This window comes from Silene latifolia, chromosome 6 (genome assembly GCF_048544455.1).
Source record: "Silene latifolia isolate original U9 population chromosome 6, ASM4854445v1, whole genome shotgun sequence".
Lineage (NCBI taxonomy): Eukaryota > Viridiplantae > Streptophyta > Magnoliopsida > Caryophyllales > Caryophyllaceae > Silene > Silene latifolia.
This window is the reverse complement of record NC_133531.1, coordinates 140311887-140335730: the sequence shown is the minus strand read 5'-3', so window position 1 is coordinate 140335730 and position 23844 is coordinate 140311887. Positions and strand designations below refer to the sequence as shown.

The 23844-nt window shown below is 34.3% G+C and overlaps 1 protein-coding gene across 1 annotated transcript; it reads left to right on the top strand.

Moving 5' to 3' along the window:
- Window positions 1-16426: 16426 nt before the first annotated feature.
- LOC141588817 (uncharacterized) lies at window positions 16427-23441 on the top strand. The gene is made up of 5 exons (XM_074410239.1): window positions 16427-16703; window positions 16755-18095; window positions 21918-21997; window positions 22110-22361; window positions 23247-23441. The coding sequence occupies exons 1-5, from the start codon at window positions 16427-16429 to the stop codon at window positions 23439-23441; spliced, it is 2145 nt and encodes a 714-aa protein (XP_074266340.1).
- The last annotated feature ends 403 nt before the right edge of the window (window positions 23442-23844 follow it).

Sequence of the window (23844 nt, the reverse complement as noted above, 5' to 3'; positions counted from 1 at the left end):
TTCGTTTTAAGGTTGGTAGAATGTAACATTCCGTCTTGATGGTTGATCATGTCCGGTGGATTGTCTTGGTAATTGAGGGTGCTAGTGAGCGTTATGGAAGTAAGACAGATTTGGCAACACTTATGTTGTGGGTATCCGATAGTATTATGGAGTTAGTATTGGGAGACTATGCTGTAGTTGAGACGATATCGTGAGCCATGTTGTGGAAGGAAGCGTGGTTGGTGGAGTTAATGTTAGGTGTCCATGTTTTATAGGCTGGGTTGGAACTTCGGGGACGAAGTTATTTTTAAGGGGAGAAGATTGTAATACTACGGTTTTCTTAAGCCGGTACGCGACTGAGTATGGCCTACTCGGTCGAGTAAGGGGTGTCGTGTAACCTGGTTTGGCTACTACCCAGGAACACTCGGCCGAGTATGTGGAATACTCGACCGAGTAGAGGGTACTTGGCCGAGTATAGTCTATACTCGACCGAGTATCCGGTCTGACGGGTGTTATTTCCGCGGTTTTGATTAAAATGATTAGAAATTATATATAATCGTTCGTCAGTTTCTAAAGCCATTTCTTCCAAAACATAAACTACGTTTCATTCTCCTCTAATTATCTTCATCAATTCCAAGGCAAAGGCCGTCGATCGTGGGTTCTAGCATCTTATTCCGTGTCAATCGTCGTAGTAAGTGTCTCATCCTTATTGATCTATTGTCGTTCTTATAAGTTAACAAACCCTAGTTTGGGTTATTTGGGGGTTTAGGGTTTGGTCATCAAATGTGTGTTGATTGTTGATTATCATTGTTGTAGGTGACGACGTGGTATTTGTTATGCGTGTGTATGATTGATTGCAGCGTAGCGGATTGCGAAAAGGTAGGGTTTCCCTACTCAGTTCTTGTTTAATTGATTCGAGATTATGTGGTATTGCGTACGATTGGTTGTTTGCTGATCATTGTTGGAGTGTTGGTGTGGTGGTGTTGTGATAATTGTGGTGGAGTCGCTTGCGGGAGTGGCTTCACACCCTAGTTCGTCCTCCATAGAACCCGCCACGGGAGGGGATGTGCACATTAAGGGACAGGGATATCGCTCGTTGATGAGCGGGGGTTAGTGGGGATTGCCTGCAATCCCCCACTGGCGCCGAGGATTACCTGTTGCGATGGGTAACCTGGTAGGGCTACACACTTCTGTGTGTAGTCGGTTACTGTGTGAGTTCGGGAGACCGGAGGAGGAGGATGATCAGCTGGTTACCTTTTGTACTTGTCTTGCTTTGATTATTCAGTAACTAACCCCGTTTTTGTTTTATAAAATCTGTGGTGATCCATTTGGGGATGGTGAGCAGATTGTCACATGTGATGCAGTCCTTTAGCTATGGGCAGTCGTGGGGAGTCATCACTCGAGTCTAGCTTCCGCCGTCAAAAGACTTAGCATTCATTTCTAGTTGTCTAGCTTTTCCAGTTGTACTTTGGTTTTGGTTTTGGGAACATGTAATCGTTAAACTCAGTTACACTTTAATAAATGTGTTTTGGATTGTTGCTTTTGATATACTAACCTCGGGCAACCGAGATGGTAACAGCCTTTCATGTTGTTAGGTTCATATACCTATTATTAGACTCCTCTAATAGTGAACTAATTAACTTGTTAATTATTTGTTCTTTAGATCTAGTGCATGCATAACAAAATGAAAGATTTATAAGAAAAAACAATGTTTCTTACATTGTAAGGTGTTTCGAAATATTGGGCACAAGTAAGGTCACCTTCCTTCACTTGTTCTTGAGCTAATTATGATGGATGATCCTCCTAAGACTCCAAGTATATAAGCCACTCCAATAAATTGCATCCAAGATTAATCCCAAAAATTCCTACAAATATTAACTAGATATGTAGTAGAAATATTACCTTAATAATACTAATGTTTTTGTATTACTACTTCTAGTAATAGATTGGAGAGTTTTAGTATTGTAGATAGTTTGTTGCAATAGCATATGAGGAAAAATAGAGAGAAAAACAACACAAGCACACACTCTAAAAAAAATTGAGCAAATGATGCTCTCTACTTAAGGCCAAAACCGGTGGTCTCTTTCACTTGTAGGGAATCTTGTGCTTTTGTTTTTACTCTATTGTTTAGTGTAGGTAGAGTGTAGGAAGCCTAGGTGTAAGATGTAGCATGTAAAGGCTAGTGTGATATGTCACAATCACACAATAACCAACATCAGCATAAGACAAAAGAGCATCTTATGTGCTCTTATTATGGCCGAAAATTTGGTCCTTATTTGGTCCATTTTTGCCTTTTGTCATTTGTCCCACAAATGCTTATAAGTCATATGTTTAACTATCTTACATATTTAATTATTAATGTAATCATTTAACACTTAAATATTACAAATAATAATATAATATACACTCCACTTTTTGAGTAGTATACTACCATTATATCATCATATAATGGGTCCCATAATTACTAGTTAGCTAAAATTACAACTTCTTGTAACTTTAAATAACTAATTACCTCTACCTCAAAACTTATATAATACCCCAACAAATTTAGTAATATAACACTTAATTACTAAATTTAATCTTATTGAATCACATTAAAAGAAGACGCAAAATTGCACTCCCATAATTAAGGAATTAATTAATTCGTATCGCATACAATTAATTAAATATCTATTTGGGCGTCATCCTATAGGTGTGACCTAAAGGGATCAACTGACCACCACCGTCACACGACAGTAATGTCAAACTCTTGTTAGCCAATCATTACCGATTAATGACGGTCAGTCGACTGTATAAAGAATCATCCCTCACGTATTCTTAGTATGAGATTTAATTATGATATTAAAATCATGTGATCGCACTATTGTTGAGGACACATTTCCCAACAATCTCCCACTTGTCCTCGACAAGTGTGCGTCACCAATTCTCTTGTCCTATTACAATCTCCCACTCAATGTAAGGTGTCTTGCAGGTCGTACTTACACTTGATCATATCTTGAGTGGTTTTCTCGATCTGGAGATTAACTGACTGACCGGAATTATCTATCATAGATGCCTTCCGAGCGTGGCCACGCATTTCCAGTTAACTACTCCTCGAGTGGCCTTGAGATTTCAAGCAACCCTGACAAGGGGTGGACAATTCCTATCGCCCTATTCCCTTCGTTTAGCCACATGCCATCATAACCCAAAATATACCCAGTTTGACCTCATTTACAAAATCGTAGAGTATAAATCAAAGCTAATCAGAAGTTGTGCCAACTTGGGCGAATAGTCTCTAGTCAAAAGAATTGACTCATAAGAATACTATAGTAGCTCTTGCCACGATCAGGCTTTTTGAATTACTAGAACTCTATAAGCGGTCACACGCCCGACGATTGTCCCATACAATCGCCTCGTGATCGACTAGTCATCCCATATGACTCTATGGCACTTGAACTTGCCATCAATCGCATCACACTCTAGTCACTTCGAGACGTCACCTCATATAAGTAACTAGGGGCGAATACCATGTCAATCCAGTTCACTTTAATGGGGTTCAATTTGTCTCTACAACCCATTCGGATACGACAAGGTAGCGGGTGAGTTTAATAAAACTCAAACGATAAATGTGATTATCACATATGAATAATCAATACACTATTACTACTTCATATTCTAAAATCATTAGTGTATTATTAACACTAGTTAAAATGCAATACAAGCTTGGCTAATAGATATACCCGATATCCATATATTCCAACTTTATTAATTGCTATTTCTTTCCATTCAATGTCATCTCTAATGACATGAATTCATTTCTAAGTATTTTTCTAGGCTAATTGCTAGACTTGGGCTCCTTAACTTGAAAGATTCGATCTCCCACTGTTATCTCATAACTTGTGATAAAGTCATTTATAGAGGGATTCACCCTAAATCCCTACATTGACGATTTTATCACAATTTACTTAGATTCCTTTTGTAGATATTGCAATGCATGAAACTAAAACACCTTTCTTAGTCTCTTACTCCTTAGTCAACAAGACACCCTTGGATTTCAACAAATCTTTATAGTTTGGAAACTAAAGTTTGTGCAACCCTTCAACACTTAATTTAGTTTATCATCCAAACATATGAATGAATCCTTAACTCTTCTCAAGAATCTCAAGGATGTTATTTAAGGCTCTCACAAGCCATATGATGGGGATTATCTTGTTATTGACTTATAATGCCCTAGGCATATGTTTCATCACAGCATGTGCGTCTGTTGGCATATATAATCGTTCTAATGGCGGAAACATTAGCAATCAATTTCATGTAATCAACAACTTAATGGGTTCAATGAACGACTATGATTCCATAATAGTAATTCCACTTTCATCATCATGAATAAGCCATTCAACCTTGTTGATGTTACAACAGATACGAAAGATCTTATCCTCATAAGACTCTCAACTCTATGCCAATATACTCTCACATAGATTCGGTAATCTAAAGTATATTGCACCTTTTCCTAGTCTCCCAATCACTCTTGCCAGAAGAGAGAATTGGTACATTATTCTCAATAAGTAATATGTTATCAACATATAAGACATGGAGAAATAATTCTAGCTCCCACTTATCTTCATGTATAATCATGATTCTTCAATCATGTGAATGAAACAATTCACTATTATCACATGAATGAAAAGTATAATCCTTTAATGCTAGCTTAAGACCATCTTGTGATCACTTTAAGCTACGCATAATATGTTAAGATTCTTAGATCTTCATCTAAGATTTTGTGTTTCAAACACTTCCTTCTCTAAATTCCCATTTTAGAAAAGCGAATTTAATTTGCCATTCTTCATTAAAATGAAATGCGGCAATTCCTAACATAATTTATCTTGATCAACATCTTCATGTAAATCTTATGCATTTGTGTGCTCTAAAGCTCTATTTACCTTAAGGAGACCCTTTCCTGTAAGTAAATCTACTCTTGAGTAACAATTTTCGGATTGTAATGCTTCGACTCGTATGTAACAAGGTCATGATACTATCACTTTCACAAAGTAATATTTTTAAATAATAAGACATGTGCGATAAACTCCCACTGAACTATGCTCTCATACTATATTCATAGATAATAGTTCAATACCAACTCCCACTCTATAATTCTATTACTTTCACAAAGTAACATTTCAACTATAAGAGATGTTTGTGACGATTCATCCTACTCCCACTCTATCTCTCAGAAATATATCAATATTCATGAGAGATAGCATTGTGAGTCACAAACATATATATTTAACGGAATCTTAGGAGTTTTACTTAGACTGTGTATTAGCTTTCAAAAGGCCATCCTAACATGGCAGCTTGATAATATGACAGTCTGATCCATGTCATTTGGTTTAATAGACTCTCTATTCTAGGTATCTTATGGTTGACCATCAATTTAGAATTACTTGTCCGTATTGGATTGCAATTTCCCAAAATTGAGTTCAACAACTCAACCAACTCATATAAGTTTGATCTTATGGGTAGTGACGCTAGGTCATAATCCATCTTTAATAAATCAAATTTATTACTTAGATCTTTGCCACTACGATTGGGTCGTAGGTTCTCTATGTCATTTTAGAAATTTCTCAAATCTCTCAAATGCTTCACCTTTTATTTGATTAAGTAAATATAACCTTATCTACTTAAATCATTGGTAAAAGTGACGAAGTAGTAATAACCTCTCCTTGCGGTGATGCTCGTATGACCACATACATCGGCATGTATTAGTCCTAACAAATCACTTGCTCGTGTTCCTTTACCACTAAAGGAAGTACGAATTATATTGCAAAGGAGACAAGATTCGCATATTCCATATGATTAAAAATCAAATGGTCCAATAATTCTAGTCGACACTAGCATTTAATGCGTTTCTCATTTACGTAACCTAATTTAAAATTCAAATGTACAAATCATTTGGATTACTAGTTATGAGTCTTTTGGATCGCATTATGTAGATATCTTTACATGAGTTGGAACTGTCTAAAACTTGTGTATCATAAAGATAAGTGACATGGCTCACAACCATGTCAATTCAATTGTCTTTGAAGACAAAATACAAATCCATTTATGTCTCACATAGAAATGGAAATAATGTTTTAGACTAAGTGGATACATAATAATAATTATGTAAATTATAACTCAAAGCTTTTAACTAAACAAGTATATAAATTTCTCTTGAAGTGGCGGCTACCTGAGCTCCATTTCATTGTCGGCGATTCATATCACTCTTGTTTAGCTTTTCCACATTTCCAAGTCCCACTTGGAGTAACAAGCCCAACTTTGATATCTTCCAAATACTTGGGGCAATTTCGCTTCCAATGGCCCATGACATTAGAATAATGACATTCATGGTTGGATAGAGCACCCTTCTTGGTTTTGTGGTAGTCTCACTATCAACTTCCAATTTACAATCGAATTTGGGTTTCTCACTCATCTTTGCCTTTCCTTTATTAATACCAATACTCCTTTAAGTTGCAAGGACACTCTTGCTAGAACTCCCACTTACTTTGATATTTCTCCTTGTTTCATCCAACAAGGATATCTTGGAATTTGTGAGATTCGCCTCATATGATCCTCTTACCTGAGAGGTAGGCATGAGTATGGAGTGGGAGGTGAAGAAGTAGTAAAAAGACAAAGATTTCCATCCTTACTAAAGCCAATGCGTAATTCTCTAATCGTATCATTGTCATAATCGGAGCATTTTTCATCGTATGATAGGAGCTATGAATTAAGGTGATGGGTGTAGGAGTATAAGATGAATTAATTGCGTATAATTTAACTACAAAAACGGAAATGAAGGAAATAATTAACATCTATCGTTTTAATAATACTCGTAAACTTAACTACAAGTATTGCATTTATATAGTGACCTCCACCCAACTACATAAATGATTCCGAGATCCAAATTCATATCAATACGGGTACGGTAAGCCGAGTCATCCCTTATTAATATAACTCGGTGGATTAACCTTTTAATCGATTCTACTTTTAGAACTCTCGGTCGATAAAAGTTATTTTAATTTTCATCTTTAGCCCGAAACACATGAGACTACGGTCAACAATACTTTCGTTGAGCTCAATCCAAATTTCGATGTAATAACATTTACTACCCCACTTCGCCAACGTAACAAGGTTTGTATTACGGTAAAGCCGGCTCAACTCCCTTATGAAATTGGTACTTCGTGGGTTTCTACTATTTGGTAAGGCTATTTCTCAATTATTTTATGTGAGAGGTTTTGTCAATTTATTATCTATCACGTTTTAAGTGAACTAAAGCGGTGAACTACGATAATTATAATTGACACGGTCGATGACTCGATATGATATGCATGTGTTGTTATGGCGATTTGGCAATGCATGCAACATATTAAAAGAAATGCAAAACAATAAATAAAATTCCTAGTATGGCCTTCCTAAAAAATAGAAAATCAAATAATCTATTACATATTCGGAAACCAACTCCTTTGGTCCCTTGAATCTTCAATTGGCACGCTTCCCAAGACACCGTCTTCGTCGGATCACCTTTCCGAATGGCACCGTCTTTGAAGATGCTCCATAATTACAAATAATAATAAAAATACAAAGCTATTCCTATTATACATTTGTAAAATGGAAAACTTAATGAAATAAAAATAAAAGTGATACGAGATCACATTAAATTACAACCGAATCAATATTCCCTTTCATTACGGGAAATATCGATTAAAACTAAGGCCATACTAAGATAAAATTACATAATTCAAAATTATATAAATAAAAGACATTCAACAATTGAAATATGAAGCATTATAATATGTACCTATCATGCAAAATTATGTGCCAAATCGCCCTATTTAACTTATGTCGTACATATAACCCGGTTTCATGGAAATGCGTGATAATAACCTTTTAAAATCACTAATTAACACTTAAATCACATCTAAACTCAAGTTAATTATCCTAACACATTTTAGGACTCAAAAATTAGTCATCACTCAATTTTTGACAATAATTCAACTTGATTTAATTTTATACTCATCTTTGACCTTAAAAACATAATATTTATGAAATAAATCCAAATTAAATCATAAAAATTTCAAAATTTAAATTTTGAATTTTTGAACATTCTGGAATAATTCTCTGACACTCATAATGTCAAAAAACATGGTTAAAATTTTCGAATTTATTTTGAGAAAATATAGTTGCATTTTTATCGGTTTTATCTCATAAAATACATAAAGTATCCGAAAATTAATCCAATAATTTTTACAACTTTAGATATGATTAGTGGGATATTTATGCAACTTAAAATAATTTTCTCAAGCCATGTAATACGTTTTAGCTAATATTTGCTAAAATAGTCACTATTTATGCCATTTTTACTCAAAAATCCATAAATCATGCTAAAGAAGATATTTTAATCTATAAATTTACATAGACTCTGTAAATCTTGCATGTTACATCATATTAAAAAATCATGGCTTAATTCGGAATTTAACTAATTTTAACCATTTTACCTCTTTTAATCCATTTTTATCTCATAAAAATCATAAATCATGCAATATTAATCAAATTAACTTGACCTTTTATACAAAACTTGTAAAATATGCATGTGAGGTCATATAAAATTTCCAAGGTTAGAAACGAAGTTTAACTATTTTTAGCATTTTAATCCCATTTTAGTCATAAAAATGTAATAAAATGACCAAAAATCCTTAAAATGAGCAATAAATTTCCATAAATCATAAAAATGACCTAAAAACATTTTAGAACCAGAATATATAACATGCATGATGATTTCGTGGCTTATACTTATAAATCACAAATTTTTAAGTTTTATATGTTAACCTTTTAACTCGGAAAAACAATAACCGATTATGCATGCAACATCCTTATGCTCTGATACCACTTGTTAGATGTATATACCTATTATTAGACTCCTCTAATAGTGAACTAATTAACTTGTTAATTATTTGTTCTTTAGATCTAGTGCATACATAACAAAATGAAAGATTTATAAGAAAAAACAATGTTTCTTACATTGTAAGGTGTTTCGAAATAATGGGCACAAGTAAGGTCATCTTCCTTCACTTGTTCTTGAGCTAATTATGATGGATGATCCTCCTAAGACTCCAAGTATAGAAGCCACTCCAATAAATTACACCCAAGATTAATCCCAAAAATTCCTACTAATATTAACTAGATATGTAGTAGAAATATTACCTTAATAATACTAATGTTCTTGTATTACTACCTTCTAGTAATAGATTGGAGAGTTTTAGTATTGTAGATAGTTTATTGCAATAGCATATGAGGAAAAATAGAGAGAAAAACAACACAAGCACACACTCTAAAAAAAAATTGAGCAAATGATGCTCTCTACTTAAGGCCAAAACCGGTGGCCTCTTTCACTTGTAGGGAATCTTGTGCTTTTGTTTTTACTCTATTGTTTAGTGTAGGTAGAGTGTAGGAAGCCTAGGTGTAAGATGTAGCATGTAAAGGCTAGTGTGATATGTCACAATCACACAATAACCAACATCAACATAAGACAAAAGAGCATCTTATGTGCTCTTATTATGGCCAAAAATTTGGTCCTTATTTGGTCCATTTTTGCCTTTTGTCATTTGTCCCACAAATGCTTATAAGTCATATGTTTAACTATCTTACATATTTAATTATTAATGTAATCATTTAACACTTAAATATTACAAATAATAATATAATATACACTCCACTTTTTGAGTAATATACTACCATTATATCATCATATAATGGGTCCCATAATTACTAGTTAGCTAAAATTACAACTTCTTGTAACTTTAAATAACTAATTACCTCTACCTCAAAACTTATATAATACCTCAACAAATTTAGTAATATAACACTTAATTACTAAATTTAATCTTATTTAATCACATTAAAATAAGACGCAAAATTGCACTCCCATAATTAAGGAATTAATTAATTCGTATCGCATACAATTAATTAAATATCTATTTGGGCGTCATCCTATAGGTGTGACCTAAAGGGATCAACTGACCACCACCGTCACATGACAGTAATGTCAAACTCTAGTTAGCCAATCATTACCGATTAATGACGGTCAATCGACTGTATAAAGAATCATCCCTCACGTATTCTTAGTATGAGATTTAATTATGATATTTAAATCATGTGATCGCACTATTGTTGAGGACACATTTCCCAACACATGTTAGGGTAGTCCTTGGTAAGGTACCTTGGTATGAGGGGGTGTTACAGTTTGGGTCTGGGTTTAGGCAGATCTGGGTCGAGGGTGGTGAGAGGAGTAGAGTGGTGGTTGTGGGTGGCCGTGAGGGTGGATGGAGGTGGCTGTTTCACAGGGAAAAATGGAGGTGTCGGGTTGTTGTTGTTGTCGTGTTGTTGTTTGTTGCTGCTGTCGTGTTTGTTGCTGTTGTGGGTAGTGGCTGCTGGCATGGTGGCCACCCTTGGACCCACCATGGTCAGGCTGGCACAGTGGTAGTGGTGGCGGCCACGGTGTTGGCTGTTTGTGCTTGTGTGTATGTGTGTGAGTGGTTGTTGCGGGTTGGGGTTTGTAAGTGTCAGGTGTTGTTGGTGGGGGCCGTGGGTGCCTGCTGCTGGCCTTGGCCACCACGGCTAGTGGTGGTGGTTCACGGTGGCAGAGGAGGTGGTGTAGTGAGAGCTTGGGTGAGTCAGGTTTTGGGTAATTATACATGACGGGTTTATTTGGTCGTATACGTAATTGTATAAATATATTAGTATATTTATATGTCTTTGTATAAGTATATTAGTATATTTATACATATTTGTATACGTATTTGTATGATTCGATGAGTATATTTATACGTATTTGTATTATTATCGTATTTCAGGAAATGGGTTTTGTGAGACGGTTTTACGAGATGGGCCTAGCTTGTGTGACAGTTTGCTTATGCGAATTTGCTGTGAGGTAGGTTTATCCTATTCAGTTTCATTGTCGTATTTATTTATAAAATGAGTCTTTTGTCATTTAATTGCATAGTGTGAGTCGTATTGCATGTTGTTGGTCATGACGACTCGACGAGTCGGGATATTTGAGGAACTGGTATCCATGACATGTTTAGCATGTCATGGTGTATATGGTCTGTCTGCATTTCATATTGTGACAGTTGTGATTGTATATGTTGGAGGTTTTGTTGTTGTTGATTATTTTGGAGACGTAAGACGGTTGGGAGACTGCCTTGCACTTAAGTCGCCTCTTGGAGCTTCCCACTCCAAGAGGGATGTGCACATTAATGGCTTGAGTCACAGAGGGATTCGTGTGGTTGAGACACGACGTCTGGCAGGGGATCCGGTTGGCTTCCGAGCCCGGTACGTCTCGACGAGTCGGGATATTTGAGGAACTGGCATCCATGACATGTTTGGCATGTCATGGTGTATATGGTCTCTCATGCATTTCATATTGTGACGGTTGTGATTGTATATGTTGGAGGTTTTGTAGTTGTTGATTATTTTGGAGACGTAAGACGGTTGAGAGACCGTCTTGCGCTTAAGTCGCCTCTTGGAGCTTCCCACTCCAAGAGGGATGTGCACATTAATGGCTTGAGTCACAGAGGGACTCGTGTGGTTGAGACACGACGTCTGGTAGGGAATCCGGTTGGCTTCCGGACCTGGTACGTCTGGGCGTGTCCCGGTACCTGTTTGTGGTTATCGGTATGTCTAGGTGTGTCCCGGTACCAGTGTGGTTGTTGGTATGTCTGGGCGTGTCCCGGTACTGTGGTGGTGGTTGTTGATGATGGTTCATTCGTATCATAGTCATGTCGCATGTACACACTCGAGTCGAGTCACACTTTATTTGTTTAATGAAACTGACGTTTGTGTGTCTGTGTAATTGTCACCTATCTCTTTTGGGATGGCCTGTGTCGATCCATATGATATCCTTTGGTCATATGCGGAGCAGGTTATGTTCAGGTTGTTTGAATAGTACGCGGGGGACGGGACAAGCTTGATGATATCACGAGACGAATCTAGTTGGCTAGAAGAGTATAGATGTCACGAGTTGTATTTTATTTATTCATTTTTTACGTTTATGTAAATCATTAAACATTAAATTAATAAAATGTTCTTTGATTGGAGTTTTGAAACCCTACCTCGGGAAACCGAGATGGTAACGCTCCAATTATCTTGGCCGGATAGTTGGGGTGTTACATTTTTTTGTATGATCTAAGGGAGTGAAACTTGCTCGAACATTAGTGAAGAGGGCTGAGATCAAGGGTTGTAAACAATCTGGCTTGGGTTTGATTTGAAGAATGGATTGAACCCGTACTAAAATGCTTGTTTGCTTTAGGCGCGGTTAAGGATGCAAGTGCTTATGATTCCATGCTTCCCGAAAAGCATATTCTTTTTTTGAACTGGCAACATCACTGGAAGAAAAGCCTTTTCATTAGTCATTAGAATAATTCAAAGAGTTTCCACTTTTTTCAGAGTCCATTTTTGAAATAATGGTCAAAAATAAAATATTTGTCGTTTTGGGTCGGTTTTGAAAATATTTGTCAAAATGGTGTCCACGTAGACTCGGGATTTCTAGACCTGAAACACGCCACTACTAATGGCGTGTTTTGTGAAGGAAACACGCCATTAGTAGTGGCGTGTCTTTATAACAATTTTTTTCCTCAACTGACTAAACTTAAAAAAAAAAAAAAAATTACATAAGACACGCCATTAGGGGTGGCGTGTTTCCCCTCCGAAACCCGCCATTCCCAATGGCGTGTTTGTTTTAGTCCATTTTTTAATGAAGTTTCTTTCCGTACTCATTATAAACACGCCATTGGTAGTGGCGTGTTTTAGGTCCAGAAATCCCGAGCCTACGTGGACACCATTTTGACAAATATTTTCAAAACCGACCCAAAACGACAAATATTTTATTTTTGACCATTATTTCAAAAATGAATTCCTTTTTCCACATTTTTAAATCCTAAATGTGTCCAACTAGCACTTTTTCCCTTTGTTAAAGATTTTGCTCGAAAGGACTTTCCGGACTTTGGGTTCTCAAAACAACGAGGCTTGCTTAAGAGAGTTAACTAGAGTTCGAGCATAAGAATGAAATCTTGTTGTTAAGGGAAAGCGAGAGAACCTGTTCCCGGGGTTGAAGCACATGAAACCAATCCCTTGAGATTGGGCTTACCTAGGGACAACTCCCTTTTCAAATGAGCTCGAAATGAAAGATACATAAGCATGAGCATAGCCTCAGTGCGATGAGAAACAAAGAGTTGCGGCAACAACGAGATGTACAAAGGGCGTCTCTACATAGTATGCAAAACCAAGGGAATGCAGCAGTTTCATTCTAATTAAAAACTAAAGCCTGCATACATAACATATAAGTATATCAATAACAGTAAGGGGAGAGATGAGCGATTTTATGAGCGCTTGACCAACCCCAGTGTAAACTAGTTTTATGACCCGTGCTATGCACGAGTTCTATCCAGAAACTTCCTTAAAGCTTTGTTTTGATACAAAAATTTCATGGAGAGGAAGGAAAATGGACAATTATTCACCCCTACTTCAAACCAAATTATTTTTTCTCCTATAAATAAAATATTTGAAGTTTCACAGTAAAATATAAAATGGTTGACACATTTAGTGAAATAGTTCATGTTTTGGCAAGATTTTATATTTAAGGAAGAATTTAATTGGGAAAGGGGTTAGTTAATACCGAGTATAATCCTTCTTAAAATATATTCATGCATGTGTTTATTCAAAGTGGGTTGTAAAGTCGAAGTATATTTTTTTGTTAGTAAGTCGATGTGTACATAATGTGATGACATTATAAATAAAGAAGTAACACATAGTTTTATTTACGTGGAAACTCTTAGGTTAATGACAAAATATGCCAAATTAAATTCATTTTGGTTGATTATCTTGTGAATTATATTTGAGTTGTATTAGACCTATAATCTACATAACATTCTAAACATGATGATGCAACTTTCTAAAAAAAATGTTGCCTCAAATCATATGCATAATCTTAAAATTAAGCAAATTTGACTTGACAATGTTAATCAAACTATTTAATGAATGCACAACATCTTTCATATTGGCTTGTTCAAGTACTAATCTATACTCCCTTAAAAAAAGTACTAATCTATACGACCACGTACTTCACTAGCTTCTTGCACGTCAACAAAAAAAAATACATGTAGACAAATTAATCACCTAATAAACAAATTACTAATACGAATCACGTGATTTGAAATTAGCAAGGAAGGAACCCGAGTTGGTTATTTTACCTCATAACTTCGAAGTTGAACCAATTTTATTTTACGCATAACTTAAAACTAAAATTTTAATTTTAAAACTTTATACAATAAAAGTATGAACAATGATAAGGAATTAACATACAAGCAAACGAAAGACGTTAAGCTTAAGTAGCAATGTAACACCTTTAAGACCATCCCCAAGCAGAAGGTCCACTTAATCGGGTCACCAAAATTTTTCCTCTTAATCACACCTTATTAATCTTAACCCACTTTCACCCTCCCAAGCACAAGGTCACGACCTAAGTCACCAACCCAATCATTTTTCGACTTTCCAACATTTCCAATCATTACCACATTCACTGACCCACCAAAACCTCTTTCCTTCTTGTCCTCTTTGTTTGTGTCCAAGCAATGAGAGGGCGCCACACACAATGTCACCAACAAGGTCATCATTCTCAACTCAAGGTCACCAATTGCCCCTATCTAGTTTAAGGTCATCCTAAATACCATTGATTTACTAGTTAATTATGTCATTAGCATGACCCAACAAGGTCACGACCCGGTTGGTGACCTTGCTTGGGCATGGTCTAAGAGCCAAAATTTATATGAAGTTAAACCATTAGTATTCAAGGCACAATGTAAAGGGGCGAATGAAATGTTTGATCTTCAATACACATTTCACATGACCCATGGGGAATTAAGGATGAGTGACATAAAAATGTGTTAGATTTTAGAGAGTTACTTTATTATTTAATTTTGTTATTGTTTGGTTCTCTTATCCTGGAAGGTATTTATACAAAGTTAGTAAGTAACTCAAAAGTCACCACAAAATTCACTTAATAATTCATTGTATCATAATTACATTAATAAACTTAATTATGATAATTCATTGTATCATAATTTAACAAACTCATAATCTCTTACTATTCCTAATAAAATGAAAAGAAAACTAACATAAAATGTGACACTTAAAAATTGCTTAACATAACACATGTTACTCAATAAAAATTGCTTAACATAAAGATGGAATTAATTATAGATTAAAAAATACAATTCTTTTATGTTTCGATTTTCATGTTTGAAGAAAAAAAAAGACCAGCATTGGCATACTTTTCGGGGAGTATGTAGGTATACATACTAGAATAATACGGAGTATTAATTAATTGAGTCACTAGATAGCTCGTTACAGTTCAGTTACAAGTTTGTAACTGACTTACCTTACTCTCATCCTATATAAACACTTCTAGTCCTAAAACTAGCTCATAAGATTGATTCTCTAATCTTCACTCTTCTCTACAAGTTTCTTCACTCTTCTTTACAAGCTTACACTACAACGATGGAGGTTTTATTTTCGTAACTATACACTCGACCGAATTTATGACCTTCATTATTCTTGTTTTTTAATTGATTTTCTAATTAAATAACTAGTTCTATTACCCGTGAAATTCACGGGGTTAGTTATATTGTCATGTTGGCGGTGTTATGCAAGCCCGGATTTGAGGTCGTCGATGAAAAAGGGACTCGTAAGAATAAAAGTTTTTATTAATCAATACCTATATTGTCATACTATATCGTCAAAATATATTTTTCACAATTTACTAAACGTTTGCCATTCGGGGTTCGCCCCTCATATGTACCCCCAAAAAAAAAACATTTGCCACGGATTATTAGTATTTTGCACGAATATTGTTACGTTTATTAGTGTTTTTTCACGATTATTTTTATTATTGTTATTGTTCTCAATTTTTTTTAGCTATGTAGTTAATTAATTCAACCTAAAAGAACTTTTTCAAAATAGAAATTTCTGTATTTTTATTTGTGAACTATAATTCAAGGTAGATTGAATGATTAACATTATTTTGAAAGATTATGATTGAGAATTATAATTTGTGTTTAATGTTATGATTTTTTCAAAAAAAATTAAAATATTAATGATGATGTGGCATGCTCTAATAGTCTTAAAAGGTGAATGTCAAAAGGTAATGCTTAGTCTTGTTTTTTATATTATATATAGATGTGTAGGTTTCGAACGAGAAAGAATGCGAGGAGTTGTTGCAAGAACTAGAGGGGGAATTCTTTTCCATCACTTTATGCAATCACGTTACCGAAATTTTATTGGAGACGCATCGTCATGTTAAAGACTGTGAGTGATATAATCTTGAAATTGCACTCGATTTTAGCGGCTTTCGACTGTTTAATGATGAAATAAAGCGTAAAGCATGAATCAGAGTGCGTTTATTCAGGACATAGAGATTGTTGATAACATTCTTATATTTCATGATTTGGTAAGACTTTATAATAGGAAGAGTTGTTCTCCCAGGGTGTTGATGAAGATTGATTTGAGAAAAGTCTATGATACTATTGAATGGGGATTTCTTCATGAGATGTTAGTTGCATTAATGTTTCCTGATCAAATGGTGGATTGGATCATGCAATGTGTCACTACCACATCTTTCTCCCTGTCACTCAATGGAACTCAGTTTGGGCATTTTAAAGGTAGGAGAGGACTCAGGTAGGGTGATCCCATGTCCCCTCTTCTATTTACAGTTTGTATGGAGTATTTGACAAGGATTCTGAATCTGGTAACGGAGAGGCCTGAGTTTAGATTCCACTCTCTTTGCAAAACTTTAAAGTTGAGTCATCTAGCTTTTGCTGATGATCTCCTTCTGTTTTGTGGAGGAGATTCACAGTCTGTTAGAGTAATGATGAGGGCTTTCCTATCCTTCTCTGCAGTATCAGGGCTGCATATGAATAGAGATAAATCTGATCTTTATATGAATGGGGTCACAGGTACTGAAGTCCATAACATTCTGAACATCTTAGGGTTTCATGTTGGGACATTTCCATTTAGATATATAAGGATCCCTATCTCATATAAAAGAATTAGTGTGGCTGAGTGCAATAGAGTTGTGGATAAAATTGTTTGCAGAATTAGAGGCTGGGGTGCTAAACATCTTAGCTATGCAGGGCGTTTGATTTTAGTCCAGTCTGTGCTTACACAGATGCATAGCTACTGGGCCAGAGTATTCTTATTGCCCAAGACTGTTATTCATAAAGTGGAGAGTGTGTACAGGAGCTACTTATGGGCTGACAGTGCTGAATCTTATAAAGTCCCTTATGTGGCATGGGAACAATGTTGTTTGCCCAAAAACAAAGGAGGGCTAGGGATTGTTAATTGTCCTCTTTGGAATGTGACCTCCATTGGGAAATACACTTGGTGGGTGGTAAATAAGAAGGACTGTTTGTGGGTCAAATGGGTGCATCAAATTTATATAAAACATAGTGATTGGTGGACTTATCAGCCTAATACTAATACAAGTTGGGTTTGGAGGCAAGTGTGCAAAGTGAAAGAACAGCCGATGCCTGGTTTTGAAACACATAGTTGGTCTGCGTGTGGTTATTCTGTGCAGAAGGTTTATGAGTGGATCCTGGGATCTCAGCAGAGGGTCATTTGGCAACCATTTGTTTGGAATAGATTATCCTTACCTAAGCACAATTTCCTGGCGTGGTTGTTTGTTAAGAAGAGATGTTTGACTCAGGACAGACTACTTAAGTTTGGAGTCATTACTGATGGGATATGCTATCTCTGTGGTGCACAACAGGAAACTCAAGCTCATTTGTTTTTTTATTGTTGCTACAGTCAGAGGTGTGCACATCTCTTACAGCAATGGTTAGGTGTAGAATGGGTTATCAAATGGAGATGTAAGTCTCTATGCAAAAAGATGATTGTAATGGCTGCCATCAGTGGGTTATTGCATTGCATATGGGAAGTTAGAAACAAATGCAAGGCAGATATGGTGATGAAACGACCTGAGGCAGTAATTGCTCATATTCAGGCTGCTATCAGATGGAGACTGCAAAGGAGTGATTTTGCTAAACAGCTGGATAGTATTAATGCGTGGATTAGTGATAAAAGATTGAGCTAGATTGAGTAATTTGGTTGTATTTCTACTGGTGTATCTGTAGGATGGTAAAATTGATCATTGTATGGTGTAACCTCTTTGCTAATTATTAATACAATTCACATTCCACCAAAAAGAAATGAAGCGTAGATTTTAGTGCGTCAAAGAAACTGTCAGAATTGGAATGCTAGTAAATGTATATTGTTAGTGACCTACGTGAATTAAGAGTTTCGCAATAAAAATTATGCTTGGTTAGATGAAAAATTATCGACAACAGTCTGGTGAAAGTTAACGTCGGAAGTTTTGTATCCTTAGTTTCTTGTGTAATTTAGTCCCCCCTATAACTAGTTAATCTCATGTACAATGTCAATCATACAATTCCTTTGAAATTGCTTGTCGGAATTTTGTTTCCTTAGTTTCTTTTGTTCAACGTTGTTGTTCTTCAAATTTCGCTCGACTTTAGTCCATGGACCGTTTAATGATTGAAATGAAGCGTAGGTTAATGTGCATCAAAGAAAATGTCAGAAATTGAGTGCTATTTCTCTAGCCAATGTTAAGTTGAAGTGACCTATGTGAATTGAGAGCTTCGAAACAAATATTATGTTTAATTAGATGAAAAATTGGCAGCAGAGAGTTGTTGAAAGATTATGTCGGAAGTTTGTTTCCTTAGTTTCTTGTGTAATTTAGTCTCACCTATAAGGCTATAACTAATTATTCACATGTACAATGTCAATCATACAATTCTTGTGAAATTGCTTGTCGGAAATTTGTTTCCTTAGTTTCTTTTGTTCAACGTTGTGTGTTTTCAAGTCCGTTGTTGTTGTCATTTGTTGTTGAAGTTGTTACTGCTGTTAGATAACCTTAGGTTTTCCCCTGTTTTGATCTTGGGTTGAGTATGTAACATTGTGTTGACGGAGGCTACTGAAATGGTGTATTTAGCTTGTAGCTAGGATTTAGGAGCTGAGAAATGAAGTATGCAACACAAGTTGTCCATTTAGTATGACACCGAAAGTTTTTTCAAAGGAAACTAGTTTTATGACCCGTGAAATTCACGGGTTGTTCTGTTTCTAGTGTAATACTTTAGTGATTTAATACAATAACATACTACGATCAATTCAATTTACGATTTTCATGTTTTAAGGGTTGTATAAATTCAATTAGTCTTTTATACAATAGTTTATCAGAAATTAAAATTTCATACATTAGATATACCAAGATACCCCTATCAAAACTAATGTAACTCAATGTAAGCTAAAATGAATTAATAATATAAGTATTCATATAATCAAATTAAACAAAACTATATTATCAAACAAAGATCCCCAAAGATAGAGCACTAGATATCAAAATTTCATCAACAATTCTGCAAATAACATAAAACACACAATTAGAAATGTTATGACAAAACTAACATTTCATACCCCCATAAAATTGAAGCTAATACAATAATAAATTGCGGAACTAAAAAATTTAAAGTAGCAACAACTTGAACAACAATTGAATCATTATTGCCGAATACTTCACCTATTAAACAATATTATACAAAAAATGCTATGTCATCCCCTTAAATTTTCCACCTTTTAGCCATATATTTCAACAGTAGGTCTCATGAGAGACCGTCTCCCACTAATTTAGTGGGAGACATAATAGGAAAAAAAGAAATTCAGCGGATCCCTCCACCCATCATGTGATAGGTCTCTCAATAACGCTATTGAGAGACCGTCTCTCCGGAGTTTTTGTGATATTTCAAAATATATATAATAAATGCTCAAAAATTATTAATCATCCACGATTCCACATTGATGTCACCAATCTTTAGTTAGTATGTAAAATGTAGTTGTTTAAGCAATCTTAGTATTTCACTTCTCCTTATAATCTTCTTTCTTCAATAAATCATACCTATTGAAAAAAAGTAACACAATAATTGTGGAATTTGTTTTATGCTATATTATCGTTATTAACTTAGTTTCACCTTAAGTAATGAAAAAAAGAGGGAATGATAATCAAATCGTAGAGATGTAAGTATATTTACCTTGGAAGAGCTTAACACTTGATAGCACCTAAATGAGAACAAAACAAACACATACGCGAAATTGAAAATGTGATGAACACTTCATAACCCAATGAAAATTCCAATAAAAAAAATAAAAAAATTAGTTAATAATATTTGTGCCACATACCATTCTACTAACGATAGAGATAAGAAATTTTTTGCTTACAAATTTCGCCTTCCATAAAAAATATATAAACAATTGAGGATGTGTTTTATGGCTATTAAATATTCTTTTTTCATTATTATCAAATTTAATATAGGTATAAATAAAGATCAAGTTCATGACTTTTGAGCATCCATTTTTCATTATTATGAAGTTTAATATAAACATAAATATGAGAAAAAAGTTATCTTGTCTATGTAATTAAAATATGACATATTGATGATGATAGATATTTTGGTTTTCTTTTTAATTATATTTATAAATTTGTAGATATTAGTAGTTTTATAATCCAAATTATTAGATTTTTTATTTACTACATATCAGACCTTTTAGCTACTATCTTTATGGTTAAGAAGGAGTTAGATGAACAAATTGAATGATTTAAACGATGAGAGTAAATTCTTAATTTATTTTTATAATTTAAATCATGATCTTATGGTTTCCACACAAAAATAAATATTACTAAACCTTATAATGAGTTTTAATAAATTTATTAAAGTAGCCTTAATATTAACAATATAAATTAATAGAATTTAATTATGATAATCCTACATGGCAAAAAAATTAAATGTATTAAGTTGCCTTTTAACTATATAGTTAAAATATGACATATTGATGATGATAGATATTTTGGTTTCCCTTTTAATTATATTTATAAATTTGTAGATATTAGTAGCTTTATAATCCAAATTATTAGATTTTTTATTTACTCAATAAGACCTTTTAGCTACTATATTTATGGTTAAGGAGGAGTTAGATGAACAAATTGAATGATTTAAATGATGAGACTAAATTCTTAATTTATTTTCATAATTTAAATCATGATCTTATGGTTTCCACACAAAAAAGTTATTACTAAACCTTATAATAACTTTTAATAAGTTTATTAAAGTAGACTTAATATTAACAATATAAATTAATAGAATTTAATTATGATAATCCTACATGGCAAAAAATTAAATGTATTAAGTTGTCTTTTAACTATATAGCATAGGTTATATAGATTTATAGATGTGGCATTCGTAATGCACGCGTGGCTTTTTCTTCGCCTATGTGGCTTTGTCTACGTGGCCTTTTAAGGTTACCCTTTTAATATAGTTTTATAGATGATCTATTATTCCAGAAAAATGAGTTTTCTATAGGTTTGATTTTCTAATATTAGGTATTTAATACTTGGACCATCAATTGGTTCCTGGATGGATCAGGACTCACGATAATTTGGTCTCCCTAGGCAAAGTATCGAAATGCTCAAATTTACCTGATATTATACCTAAACTGTTATTTATCATCAGATGTTTTAATTAAGAATCCCGAGGCATATGTAACAGGTATGGAGATAAAAATGACGGAAAAGGCCCTTCTCAGATGAGAGTTTATCTTGAAAACTCGGACACGAAGAATACTGACCTTCATTTTAGCAATGGCGAGTTTGCTGCTAAAGAATTGACCTGGCAGCATCCCTTCAAGAGATAAAAAAATTGAAAGAAAAAGCTGATGGTTTTGCGGCAAAATTGTCTGATCTAGACTAACAATTTTTGGCTGTATCAGGCAACAATCCTCGCATATGTTTAGAATATTATTTGTGTTCTAAGATAGTCGAGCAAGAGAAACATCTTCGGAGTACAAAACTGACATTACTGAGCTTTCGAGGCAGCAGACGAGCATAGATCAGGTTATTTGTTGTACTTTTTTTTTGAGTTGAAAGGGGTTGGGTAAATTGTATTAACTCAAAATCCGAAGAAGTGTTCAATGTTTTTGCTGAAAAATTATCTTTGAACCTCCAGAACTTGCTTCTGAAGTCATTAGAACTGGAGTTGCTAAAGAAAGAGAACGCGAAGAAAGTGGAGCAAATTGATGGACTTCAGAGGGATGTCTCGAATCTCAATCAACAAGTAATATCTAGCGTAACAGCGACTTTGGAGCATATGGTATTAGGATCGCCCTTGTACAATCAGAGGTTTCAAGGCAGCGGAAAGAGGATAGATAAGGTCATTCGTGAGATTGAAAAGGAAGACAAGGCGGAGAACCCGACTGATGTAAACAAGAGACCTGAGATTAAATTTGCCACGCCACATTTATTGAATGTTTTAAATACCTTTTTAATAATATTTTATAGATTTTATAAATTTTATTTTATATAAAAGTACATTAGATCTGCAATTTTAGATTGATAATAATAAGAAAATAACAGTAGAGTTTTGTTATTTTGTGTGAATTCAATTAACTTTTATTTTAACATTTTCTAAAATGATCTTTCCATGTCATAATAACAGCATTAATCTTTATTAAGTAATAGCATTAATCTTTAAGTGGATGAAATGGTTGGACCTTTACTTTCTAAACAAACCACCAGGGTTCGAATTACACCTAGAGTAGTTTTGTATTATTTTTTGGGAAAAAAAATGTAAAATCAAATTTTTTTTCCCGCTCTTACACTTAAAGCTCTGTATATATACTCTCAATCATTAACCTCAAGAATCACGGAAATTCAAAATCGAAATCCCTAAAATTTTCCCCCAATCCCTAAAATCACAACCCCCCGCCCCCAATTTCTACGATATGTAGTTCTTTTATAATCTTTGTCTCCACTAATTGCGCATTATTCTCTCAGTTTTCCCCAAATTGCTCTCACCTGTTTACTCTCTTTTAATTATTCTTCTATTTTCCTCCACAATTATTTAAATCTTCTTCGTTTGTTCTTGCATTTCGATTATGTTGCTTTAATTGTTCTTGATTCATGTTCTTGATATTTCCCTGTCTAAAAAATCGATTATAATGTATAACGTATAGTTATCTTCTCCTCGGAATGATATGATTTTCCAGTTAAAGTGATGTATTGATGAGGTTTAAATGCCTTATGATTTTCAAGTTAAAGTGATGTATTGACGAGGTTTGTTCTCTTTGATATACTTCGTGATCAGATCGAACTAGTGAAGATGTTTGAAATAGCATTTTCACGGCATGAAAAATCTCCTATTGATACAGAGACTGTAATATCTATGTTTTTCAGTTTAATATGTTTGTGCTTTTCTATTGGTCATTTGTTGGAGGAAAAGCATTGGGCTAATGAATCTAACACCTCCCTCATTCTGGAATTTTTTTGCTTTTCTGTTTAATTTTTAATTTACTAATAATACCCATTTTGGATTGATTGTGTTTTTTTTTTTTATTTTGAGTTGTGAAGTTATAAGGTGATGCTCTTTCCGTCTCACTCATTTGTTCGTTTGTATTCATTATGATTGGTGTATTAATTAAAGGTAAACAAATGATTAGGACTGAAGGGGTATGTGTTAGACACATGGTGCAAAGATTTTGTTGAATTTGATTTCTTGGATTTATAAGGTTGATACAATAGGGAATTAGTGATTTTGGTTAAATTGTGTATGTATGTAGTGCTAATAATGTTCTACACAAATTTTGAGTTATTTGAATATGGGATGGATTGAGATACAAAAGGGAATTAGTGATGAGTTGTTAAGTTATATCTTTTATATTCTGTGAGGAGGGAGTATGGAGCAG